Below are 12,657 nucleotides of genomic sequence, written 5' to 3' on the forward strand. Positions count from 1 at the left end.
TTGCATATTTTTGACCACATATTATACTATGACATTTTTTTCATATTTTTGACCCCTTACTATACTATGACATTTTTTTCATATTTTTGACCCCTTACTATACTATGACATTTTTATGACATTTTTGACCCCTTACTATACTATGACATTTTTTTCATATTTTTGACCACATGCTATACTATGACATTTTTTTCATATTTTTGACCCCTTACTATACTATGACATTTTTATGACATTTTTGACCACATACTATACTATGACATTTTTTTCATATTTTTGACCCCTTACTATACTATGACATTTTTATGACATTTTTGACCACATACTATACTATGACATTTTTTTCATATTTTTGACCCCTTACTATACTATGACATTTTTATGACATTTTTAATCCCTTACTATACTATGCCATTTTTATGACATTTTTGACCACATACTATACTATATTTTTTTCATATTTTTGACCAGGAAACACCAGCTCTCACCTCACACATCAAACTGTGTCCTAAACAACGACTCAGTCTGAAACACCTCAAATCTCAGGGAAAACAGAACATTTCCCATTTTCAAATGTTTTGTTTTGTCCAATCAACACTCCAAAAACATAGAATTTAAAAGTTTTCTTTGTCATATGACAGTAAATTTTAACATTTGATGAAGTGTAATCAGGAAATATATGGTTCAGATTGGTGATGAGGAACAGGTAATAGTGTAACTGACCATTTTCCTTTGTATCTTTCTTTTATTTCCAGGTGTCACCACTTGGTCCATGAGTGCAGAGTCTCCTCAAACAGTAAACCAGTTCTCTGAGAGCGGAAGAGAAACCTCCAGGTAATTTACTAACATCATCACATTAACTTCTACCTGTAGTTTAGAATTTGTCAAAAAAGACTCAACTCATTAATTTCTAAGAAGATAAATGTTTTTATTCTCAGTTATGTCTTTTTAATTACATGTTGTGTTTTTCAGGTGAATTCACAGAAACAACTGGATCCACTGAAGGTGAAGGTAGGAAAATGTTTTCATTACAGTTCACTGTCCTTAGTCCTTTTTGATAGTTAATTACAGTGTTTTAGTCGGAGAGCTGCTGCTACAGTCTCACTGAAAATTCATCAGAAACGTTTTTAAACGACTGACATGTTTGAGTTTGTTACTTTTTCTAATGATTCCAGTCTCAGCAGAGACCAGGACTGTGTCTGTCTGAAGCTTCCAGCTGATTAATACAAGATCTCAGTAGAAAAGTTTAACTCTGACATTTGACTGATAGAAATAATCTTATTTTACATGTAATCTGTAATGTTAGAAGTAAATAATTATAGTAATTCAAGTAATCTATGGTAATTTAGTGCTGAAGTAATATTAGAGCTAACCCATAATACTTAATGTAATCTGTAATAATTTAATGATAAAATTAATGAGAAATAATTTGTAATGTTAAATGTAATGTTGTAAATAATCTCTTAATATTTAAAGTAATAGAAGAAGTACTTTTTAATTGTATTAGAAGTAAATGAAGCTTCAGACAGACACAGTGGTGGTTTCTACTGAGACTAGAATCATTAGAAAAAGTCAAACATGTCAGTAGTTTAAAAAGTATCTGATGAATTGGTTTGAGTGAGACTGTAGCAGCAGAACTCCTACACTGTAATTAACCATCAAAAACGACTGAGGACAGTTTAGAGGAGGAGGAGATTTATTGATGAGTGATTAACATGATGTGTCTCTGCAGGTGGAGGAGAAGAAGATGGAGGCAGCTGAAGGTCTGGACCTGAGGAGGAGGAAAGAAAACACCACAGATGAAGCTGTTCAGACAACAACAATACACCCCTCCTGCAGGATGATGCTCCCCAACCCCTCCCTCCCTCCTCCCCACCCCCCAGTGTTTGACCACTAGGAGGCGCTGTGTTCTGTTCTCCAACCAACACTTTACTGTAGCTGTGAGCACATTTCCTCAGACTGATGTGTCTGAGTGTAACATCTGTAACAACATTTAACTGCTCATGATATAAGTATTCATGAAACATTAGTATCATGAGCAGTTAAATGTTGTTATAGATGTTACACTCAAACATCAGTCTGAGGAAATGTGCTCACAGCTACAGTAAAGTGTTGGTGAGAGAACAGAACACAGCGCCTCCTAGTGGTCAAACATCTGTCATTATCTTTGCTGCAGTTTGTTAAATGTTGTCTGGAACAAAATCATTAAAGGTTTCTTTTTAACTGTACAGTTGAGTGTTTCAAATTTTAAAATAACATTAAATATATATTTTACATGATTGAGAACTTATGTAAATAATAAAATCCTACTCAGGCCTATCAAAGACTTAGTTTTTACTGATTTATTTTTTTAAGTGTGCCAATTGTACATTTATAGCATATACACAGATCCATAACTCTAATATATGAAGTCTATTTAATGTTTACTTTTTGTACTGTATAGACTTTGATTCTGTAGGCCTAAGTTTTTACAAAAACTAAATTATAAAAGCACATTATTTAAAATATTTTCTTAGTATATACATGTATATATTGTTAATTTTTAAACATGTAAATTTAAGTTGTATAACCTAATATTTTTCAGTATACTTTTATATTTATTTTTTAAATGTGTATAAACTTACTTAAATATATTTTTTACAACTTGTAAATTTATCTTTTAAATTTACTTTTTGAAGTGTATAACCAGTTTACAGCATGTTAACATATTTTAATCAGAGTAAAAACTTCTATTTTGAAGTATAAATGTATTAAAGCACATTAACTTATTTTATACAGCATATCAACTTATCTTTTACTTTGATTTTTTAAAAAACATATAAACTTACTTTTAAAATTTTAACTTAACAAATTTACTTATGGTGTATAAACTATATATTTTTTTACAGCATATAAACCTATTTCAATTTTAACAATTTGTAAATTAATCTTATAAATTTACTTTTTAAAGAATATAAACATTTTACTGTAGGTCAATTTATTTTAATCAGGGTATAAAGTTTCTTTATATCTCTTTAAAATCTTTAATTTTTTTTTTTTTTAGACTTACTTGTAAAGAAGTATAGAAATACTATTTTTTTTACAGCTACATTTTGGAAAAATACAAATTCAAACTAATTTAATCTGATAATTTAGAGCAGCCTAAACTAAATGATGTTTGTTCCAGACGACAGGTTTTAAAGAGTCAAACTGCAGCTGAGATAATGACTGAAAACAATAAACTTACACTGACCTGGAAATCTTCATGTCTCTTCTCTCTGTCGTTTGATGGGTGAAGTTTCAGTCTGTGGAGAAAAATCACAAACAACAAACATTAATATAAAACTGCAACTGTTTACACCTTCAAAATAAAAGCAGAGGATTCTGGGTACTGAAGTTCTAACTGTAAGTAAAAGACTCACTGGACTAACTGGTGCTGGACCAATCAGACAGGACAACAGAAATGAAATAAAATAAACTTCTGACCATTAACAGTGATTCATTTGAGTTTTTCTGTCTATAAACACTTGCTTAGCTCATCATAGCTCTACAGCACAACACTGAGCTGTACCTGGAGGAGAGGAAGTAAACATGGCTCCTGTTTGGTGTAACATCATCTCCCTGCTTGATGAGGCAGAATCCATCGTCTCCAGCTCACAGGCTCAGATTAACTCATCTGTCTCTGCAGCGTGGGAACTAAAATTCACACAGAAAACAACATGTCAACATCAGACTGTATACGTCAAACATCTTTGTTAGCATGTTTATAAAGAGGTGTAATATACCTTTATCTTACAAACTGGTCACAGCTGACAGTCCCATCAGGTGAGGTCCTATCAGGTGAGGCTGTGTGGTCAGCTGGGATTCAGTCAGAGAAAGCCTTCCAATCAGAAGGAGTCCTCGTGCTGCAGACCCATCAGCTTCTCATCCTCTGTCTGCATCCACAGCTGGAAACAAAAAGCAGAACATGACATGGTTAGTTCATATTTCAGCTTTGGACTGGGTCAGTATTGTAGACGACATTATTACAGCTCAGTGGTTTAAGTCTGAACCTTGTGCTCGTCTCACATAACCTCACTGTCTGATTCTAATTCAAACCCTAAATACCTGTCCTGACTGTGGTGAACCTGTGTGCCTCAGGTTAGCATAAGGACTTAATCAGACTCTTACATTAGTCTAAAGAATTTGCTCAAGCATCGAAGAAGTTATACGTCTAGCACTTTGTCAATACTAAATCCTGGATGCACCCTGGCTTCTTCCACCACTCCGGAGAAATGATTAACTAGTTTTATACTAATTATTTATGCAAATACTATTCATCACCATACATTCAGCGGGATTCCTAAAGCTTTAAACCGTAACAAAATGTAAAACTGGATGCGTTAAACTTCAAAGACCCGTTTAAAGTTAAACTTACTACACCTACAAACAACCAGAGTCAAAACAGGTAAAGAAGCACAAATGAAGCAAATCGTCCACAATTCTGGAGGAGAAGGCTAAGGCTAATGCTAATGCTAAAGCTAACGCTCGCTAACACAGATAGCTCGTTAGCCTTACCTTTGAGCCGCCGGTGTGTTCGACAAAAACAGCTCCAAAGCTTCTTTTAACGTCCAGACTTCTTCAGTAATTGAGCGTTAACGAACCAAAGCGACGAAGCGACGACTCAAACGTTGGTCTTACACCGTATTTTCACTCGTTTTTACATTTTGTTTCGCCGCCGATCCTCTCTCGCCTGCTCTCCTCTCCTCACGTTCACGGTCAGTGACGACAGACGCCAGCCAACACTAGCGGGCGAACGCTGATTGGCCTGCTGAATCTGCCCCGCCTACCAGCCGCTTCTGATTGGTGGAAATAGCTCAGCGGAAGTTGTTTGAAAGTTCTAACCAATGAACATTGACCTCAGTAGAAAACGTCATGAGGTCAAGAAAGGTGAGGGAGAATTCATCCATACTATAGATTTAAGGAAAGACAACCGCTGAGAGAATCTGCACTTACACTGTTTTTTTTTTTAAATCAACTTTATTTATAACATGTAAGATAAATACAGTGATAAACTCAATGTTTTAGGCTACAATTCATTATGGTTACCCATAGAAAACAGACACACGTTTAATCACCAGTCACTCAGGAAATAACAGCAATAAAGATATTATTGGAAAAAAACAAACTGATTTGAAATGTTTAAATAATTTAACATGATAGGAATATACAAGTAAGCAAAGTTGAGCCATTAAAATAATAAATAATAACAAGAAATTGAGCAAGAGGCCAAACTAAAATAAAATTATACTCAGATATCAGTATATAGACTTTGTGATAACCAACTATCACGGTTCTTCTAACCTCAGTTTAATGTGTTAACAAAGGTTAGATCATTGAGATTAGAAAAATAAGGGCTTCAATCCCTCTGGAATCATGTTAGCATCAGTGACGGTTGCGTCCACAAGTATGCCTTTACATGAGTACAACACACATAACGTAAACAGATCGACTTCTAAGGATGCGCTACAAATAGAATATGAAGGTAACAGGCAACAGCTACCCACTGGAAAGAATAAAGGAACAGAACAGTAATTTGGTTGCTCTTCAGTTTACTCATACTGGGAGTAACTGCTAACTGAAGAAGGCAGCATGAGCGGATTGTTTATAGAACTACAGCTGCTCTTGTGCCTTTTACACAACTCAGACATTCATTAAATTGAACGGGAGTATCTGTAAAATACAAGATAAAAGTATACTTTTATAAAATCAAACCTATTTACATACTGGATTTATAACTGACAGTTGCTCCTTGCAGAATACTTAGTTAGTTATGGTTGCTGGGTATTGTTATTCAGTTACAGGGATATAACTCTAATGTTACAGGGTACCCTCAGGAAACAGTTAGCTACATGAAGTTAGCCACATAAGTTACGTTACCTTTGATGACCTGGTCGCTGCACACATGAGCATAATCCACCTCCACTCCTCCCAACCGCAGGTGAAGGCTCGCAAGCCATGTTTCTGAACATTTTCTCACATTTTCTACCTTAAGAAAAGCAACTTTTGGTAGGACGTGATAAAAGCCTCTTGTGTTTACTCAGTTTTATCAATTTGAACGACTGTAAATGACACAAACTGTAGCCGTCTTGCGAGCCTGTGATGACGCTTTCCATGTGGAGAATCACTTCCTGCCCCTCCAGCTGCATTTCGCTAACATTAGACGCTAACTAACTATTGACTTGTGTTTTGTCTTTTCATGTTTTCTGAAAAGTTGTTGTGTTTTGTGAAATTGCCACCATATTGGATGTGCACACTGAGTTGGCAAACAAAATTCAATAAAAGCCAGAAATATGGGAAAATCAGTCCTGCAGCAACACAAGAGACAGTAAGAGAGGCTATGGGCTCTCTAACCTTTAAATACTCTTAGAATAATCTGCTGGAATAATTTGTCCAAAATACATACTGTGAAACCTTTATACACTTAATTTTCCTTGACATATTGGTCGAAATCAAGAGTCAGAGCTTCTAATTTCTGACGTGTCATGAATGCAGCATGACCACCTGTTATATTGAATTCTAGGCCGATTGTAAAAAAACACCCTCATGTCTCTTTAATGGCGGCTGTGGACTGATGTTTCTAATTGAGTAAATAACACACCTACCTCAGTGCGATGCCTGGACCCTCCAGCAGGACCCCATAGTCCCTGGAGATCTGCTTGGTGAGGTCTGAGAGCAGGGGGATGTGGATGTGGCCCAAACCTCCAGTCTGACAAAAAAAATATTCATTTATTTTAGCATTAAAAAGTCCTGTGAACACAACACAACATGTGCAGATCACTCATTAACTACAGGTTCATTTATGGCCTGAGTTGAACCTTGCCCCTTGAATAATTATTAAATGAGAAAGTTGTACCTTGCGTGGGGTGTTGATCCACGCCAGGTGGGTGAAGTGGGAGTCCACAGAAACACCCACCACCTCACAGTTGACGTCGTGGAACTCGTTCGCCTTGTCACTGAAGGAAATGATCTCTGTTGGGCAAACGAAGGTGCTGCAAACACAGAGAGAAGCAAAAGTCACTGAGAGTGAAATGTTTTCTGACTCCCAGTCGATCTGCAGAGCTGCTTACAGGTACTTAATGTGCATTTAAATCAAAGCTAATCAAAGTCAGCACTCACAAATCCAGTGGGTAGAAGAAAAGGACCAGGTATTTTCCCTTGAAATCAGCAAGGCTCATCTCCTTAAACTCCCCATTCTGCACAGCTGTGGCCTTAAAAGCAGGAGCAGGCTGAGTGACAGCAGCAGCCCATCGGCAAGAGCCTGATGCAGAAAAACCAAGCACAATTAATTCATTCGTACTATTTTCTTTGGAGCACAGACATCTACTGTGCATTCAGAAAGTATTCAGACCTCTTGCTATGACTCTTGAAGTTGAGCTTTGGTGCTTTCAGTCTATACACAAGAAACATTTAACATCAACTACTCACAGGAAATAACTAAATAAAAACAAAAAAAAGTAAGTTATATTCAGTACTTTCTGAATGCACTGTATGTATAATCTCTATATGACTTAGGCCAAGATGACATTAATGGAACACGACTGTTCTCACTAATTCACATGTTCAGTACTTGAATGAAATCCTCACTAATTGGAGGTCATTTTAGTGGCACTGAAAAGTGCAAAACTTGTGACATAAAACCAGTTTGAGTTTCTTTTACAGCTTAAGACAGTGTGCTGTAGTGACACAAAGAAAGAGCATCAGTGTGAACTTTTAAATCTGTTTTATAATGATGTGATCATCTGTGGACTAAATGAGATTACAAACAAAATCTGATTATAAAAAAAAAAAGTTTTAAATGTGAATAATTTTGTCTCATCACTTCACAGCACTGAGCATCAATTTGAATATTTTATGTGATACTGCATATATTTGCCTTATTTGCGGTAATATTTCACAGCAATAATCTGAGGATCTGAGGGAAAAACATGGACTTGTGATTTAGGTTTTGTACGTACTGGTGGAGAAACATGCTCTCTGAAGTGCAGGGACTCCATGTCGATCTCGCTGCTGTGACTTTCAGTCCTGCTGCTGCAACCTGTGCCTGGAGGGAAAAAAGAAAAAGTCAATATTCATAATCCACAAATAGACTGAAAACACTGTTAAATCTTTAGAGGTCTTTGATGTTAAACCAAAGTCATAAACTCTCCAGAGCTTCAGGACAAACATGATGAATCTTAATTTCACCACTTTATTCCGGTCATTCAAGACACAGAACCGCCTACAGAGAGACTTGTGGGTCTGCACCCAGACACAGCACCTTCTGCTCAGAGGGAGAGGGGGATCATGGGTAATATACACTGTTAGTCCTACTGTTGGAGTGGTAAAACCTACAAGTAAAAAACTGCCAACAGTTTGGAAGCTTAGAAATACAAATTCAAGGGCGATTTATTTAAATCCCTCATGGTTTGAACCACTCTGAATTCATCCTCCATGAAAGGAAAACTTTACAGTTTTGTTTTGCTGCCCACCACTTCAGAGTCTGGTGAAGGTCATGATGTGAGAGAAGCTCTTTATAAATGTGAGGATGTTTTATGAGCCGTGGATGAGGCACTAGACGAAATGTCAACAGGTTCAATACGAACAAGTTCTCCAGGCTAAAGGATCCTGAGAAAAAATGAATTATGTTCTTTTGATAATGTGTTATTTTCCAGCCACGATGGCAGGACTAAGATTATTAAACCATAATTTACATTACTGAATATTTGTAGAGAGGAAATGTTCATGGAACAGGAAGGTAATAGGGGGTGAACTGTTTTCTATCATTATCATTATCATCAGCCCTTCACAAGAGCAGGAAACCAAACAGCTCAACCTGCTGCAGTGCTCCCCCTGCAGGCCTGGACAACTTTTCTGTTGCATTTATTCCAGCATTTGTGCGTTTGTGTATTTGAGCACACGAATTGTCAAACTGATGAAGATGTTTTCCCAGTTTGCTCATGTTTTGTCTTTTTGCATGTGTTTTCTTAAGCTGCAGTGTGTTTGCACTCAGCCACTGTAGAAAACTGTGTTTAAGAAAATTATTTTGTGCTTTGAAGCCAATTACATCTTCACACTAAACCACATCAGATCTTCTTCTGGAATTACACAATTTCTATTAGAGTGTAACACATAATGAAGTAGTATATGATACAACATAATAATGTTGCTGTACTTTCTTAGCAACGAAGTGCATGCCTGAAAGAAATTTAAAAAAATTTAGTTTAGAAGAAATTTAAAGACATGAAATGAAATTTTACACCTATAAGTGCATATTGCTCATATATGACAGGGTCTGCCCCAGAAATAATACTGTGATAAACACATTAATAGTAATGATAATGTTTTAATTAATAGATACATAAAATATGAGGTTAGCATCTTGAAAACCACATTGGTCTCACACAGCGACCGCGGATCACAGGTTTGGCACCAAACTGACAGTTAGTCCTCAGGTTCAAATGTGCGACACACGCGATATGACAGCGCGCCACTGCACATGCGCATTATTCATCAATACCCGCTATCGATTCTCGCTAATCACTGATTGATAAAGCACCAAACTGAGGCGGAGCAGTGTCGACGGTGAGTTTGATTCTGTGTATGAACTTAAACTTACAGAGGTCCTGAGTAGTCTTCCAATGGTGGCTGCCATCTTGGATTATGTCAGAAAGAGAGTGCTTAGTTGCGTCATTACGCACGCGTTCGACGCAAACGTCTCAAAACTATAAATATTAAATATTAATCCGTATTATTAAAACTTTCACACATATATAGGCACCAAAGACGTTATTCGGAGACTGTTACCGGAACAATAAAAAACAAAAATGCTGTACGGAGCTTTCATGCTGCCTTCAGGTGCTCCTCGATGACGAGTAAAACGTACTTATTTAAAATTCTAATGTTTAAAAAATAGCACAAGGTCTTTTTACCGAACATTTATCAGAGCACCGGAAACACGCGATGCCAAGATTTATTTTCTTTTCTTCTTTTCTGGTCAATAATTTCTTTTTTGTCAAAAAACGAGTCGTTGTTTAAAAAAAGCACAAAACGCTGCCGCTGCGCGCGAACCTTTATATCATTAATAAACACAAGTTGTTAATCAATTTTGTTATAACTATAAACACAATGCGCCTGCTCTCAGATTAGTGACTCACAGTATGATCCATATACAAATATATCCTCCGATATTTCCGATGTTCCTGAATGTAGCAAACCCCGCCCACGACTGAACACGTGGTTTAACGCGAAATAGTTTCTAAATAGAACTTGACCTCGAAAGCATGAGAATTCCATGTGAGCTTTAGTAGTGTTTGTGTTTAATTTATTGAATTTAATTTATGAGTAGTTCATGTGCGTGTTGTTCTGATGGATCCTGTTCTGTTATACTGGAAAAACGAGGGCAGGTAACTGTGCTGTGTTCAATGAAAACTGTTTACATCTTCTTCTTGTGTTTATTTTGTAATCTATACCTTCCTTTTTCAGTCGTTCCTCAGCCGAGTGAAGCTCTGGTTTAATCTCCTGGATCCATCGTCGCTGCTCTCCTCTGATGTGAGTCTCAGCCTCTGCACTGATCTGATACTGGGAGATAAATCTGATGTTTAACAGCTGATGCTGCTCCCCTCAGGCTGAAATACAGAAGGCCCACTCTCTTCTTAGAAGTGGCGAGAACAGGGAAAAGGATGCACCTGCACCGACCCTCGCTCTTGTAAGTGTTGAATGAAACACAGAATAAACAGTTTTGTTTGTTAAATTAATTCTAATGTTGATAAAGTTTTTTTAAAGGCATAATTACCATGTAATGTTTACAGTCGTCTGTCCACGCTGATTCTGGAGCTGTTCTTCCTCTAGTTTTCCGGCCTCCAGGTAAAACAGAATTAAGACTTTCATTGATCTTCCTCCAGCCAGTATTAAAAATACATGTATATCAATACCAGACTCCATTGACAAAATCAGGAATTTTACAGAGCATAACACAGGAGCTGCTGGGATACTACAGTTAGTTTGTTTATGTGGTACTTTTACTTATATAAAGTATCTGATTACTTCCACCACTGAAAGTCACACAGTAACACAAACAAACTTCAAAAGTCAATGCAGTGGTATTCCAGCAGCTCTTGTGTTCTGCACAGTAAAATTCCTGTTTTTGTCAATGGAGTCTGGTACTGGTATATAACAATGTTTCTGGTCAAACAAAAAGTATCTTACTCTTTAATATCATCATAATCAGTATCAATATCATTAAAATAAGTCTTCTAATATCTAAAATTACATTATTTGTCTTTTTTTTTCAAGCATTTTTGCCAATATCAGCTCCTCTGGTACGTGTGTCATCCAATCAATATCAATTAATTCATTCTTGACCTGAAACTGACCTTGAAATGAAAAAAACTTTATTTTTTCAGGTGGTTGCCAGTTTTTTACCTCACAGCGGCGTCAAACCAGCTCTGTTCTGGCAGGTAAAGAAGAATATTTATCATATAAATAAAAACTTATTACATGTAGCTCTAACACAGAAATATTCTTTCAGTTTTTGCTGCAGAGTTACAGCACTGGGTTCAACTATGCAAACAGAAATTCCTCATCAGAGCAGGTAACGAATCAGAAACAGAAGAATGCAGCAGATCCTCTCATATCTTCAGATATAATCTGTAATCTATCTCACCTCCAGGGTAAGACGACGTCTCTGAAGCAGCTTCTGTTGATCGCTGGGACGGTCTCCTACACAGCGTGTGCAGGGGTAATCTGATGGTGGCAACTTCAGCTTTAAAATAAACTGTGTAGTTTCACTTTTAAAAAAGTTTCTAATGTATTTTCTGTTTCAGGCTCTTCCTCAAATTTTCATCAACCGACTCAGAGTGAGGAGCGCACCAGTCCAGACTTTCCTCAGGTCGATATTACCGATCCCACTCTCAGGTGAGTTATTTATCCTGAAATTAGAAAACTATTCTACACCTGCGATAGTAAATAAACGGGTCCAAACATTATGAATTCACCCCGAGGCAAAAAACAAAATGGCGTATAATTTATTTTCCTTTTTATTCTGTTGTTAGTAGATTGTTCGTCTGTTCGTCCCATTCTCGTGATCCTGATATCTCGGTATGCCTTGAGGGAATCTCTTCAAATTTGGTACAAATGTTCACTTGGACTCAAGGATGAACTGATTAGAATTTGGTGGTCAAAGGTCAAAGGTCAAGCGACAGCCGTGGCCAGAGGCATTAGGTTTTTGGTTGACCATCCATGACCATCCATCCAATCATCTGTTTGTCCCATTCTTTGTGAACGTGATATCTCAGAAACACCTCAAGGGAATCTCTTCAAATTTGGTGCAAATGTTCACTTAAACTGGATGAACTGATTAGAATTTGGGGGTCAAAGGTCAAGGTCACTGTGATCCCACATTCTTGAGAGCGCGATAGAAGGAATTCCATTACAGCTTTTAAAACAAAAACAATCTCCGTCCAGACGAGCGCTTTAGCCCCACATCAGAGAGAATCTCTGTCCATAACATCTACTCAGCAGTTGGTTGCTTGAAACTGGACCGGCTGACGAGGTCTACAGTCGGAGGCAGTAATTCTAGTTTCTTATGATTTAATAATAAGTCTGCTGGTTTGGATCCAGTACGAACAGGTTGGACTTTTTACACCAACGTGTTGTTTA

The 12,657-nt window shown here is 37.0% G+C and overlaps 1 protein-coding gene, 1 long non-coding RNA gene and 1 pseudogene across 2 annotated transcripts; 1 reads left to right on the forward strand and 2 right to left on the reverse strand.

Moving 5' to 3' along the window:
- Positions 1–1,598: 1,598 nt before the first annotated feature.
- Positions 1,599–4,740, reverse strand: LOC127138964 (uncharacterized). The gene is made up of 5 exons (XR_007809801.1): positions 4,537–4,740; positions 3,765–3,926; positions 3,551–3,675; positions 3,233–3,284; positions 1,599–1,771 (listed from the first exon to the last, which is right to left on the reverse strand). It is a non-coding gene; the product is annotated as an uncharacterized LOC127138964 (long non-coding RNA).
- A 1,883-nt stretch (positions 4,741–6,623) lies between these two features.
- Positions 6,624–9,652, reverse strand: LOC108889961 (thioredoxin-dependent peroxide reductase, mitochondrial-like; annotated as a pseudogene).
- A 541-nt stretch (positions 9,653–10,193) lies between these two features.
- Positions 10,194–12,185, forward strand: LOC108889960 (sideroflexin-4). Its single transcript, XM_018686678.2, has 9 exons — positions 10,194–10,205; positions 10,483–10,548; positions 10,625–10,705; positions 10,809–10,863; positions 11,293–11,318; positions 11,403–11,456; positions 11,528–11,590; positions 11,669–11,737; positions 11,823–12,185. The coding sequence occupies exons 1-9, from the start codon at positions 10,194–10,196 to the stop codon at positions 11,985–11,987; spliced, it is 591 nt and encodes a 196-aa protein (XP_018542194.1). The 3' UTR covers positions 11,988–12,185.
- The last annotated feature ends 472 nt before the right edge of the window (positions 12,186–12,657 follow it).

The sequence above is a fragment of the Lates calcarifer genome, unplaced genomic scaffold (genome assembly GCF_001640805.2).
Source record: "Lates calcarifer isolate ASB-BC8 unplaced genomic scaffold, TLL_Latcal_v3 _unitig_1664_quiver_2152, whole genome shotgun sequence".
Lineage (NCBI taxonomy): Eukaryota > Metazoa > Chordata > Actinopteri > Centropomidae > Lates > Lates calcarifer.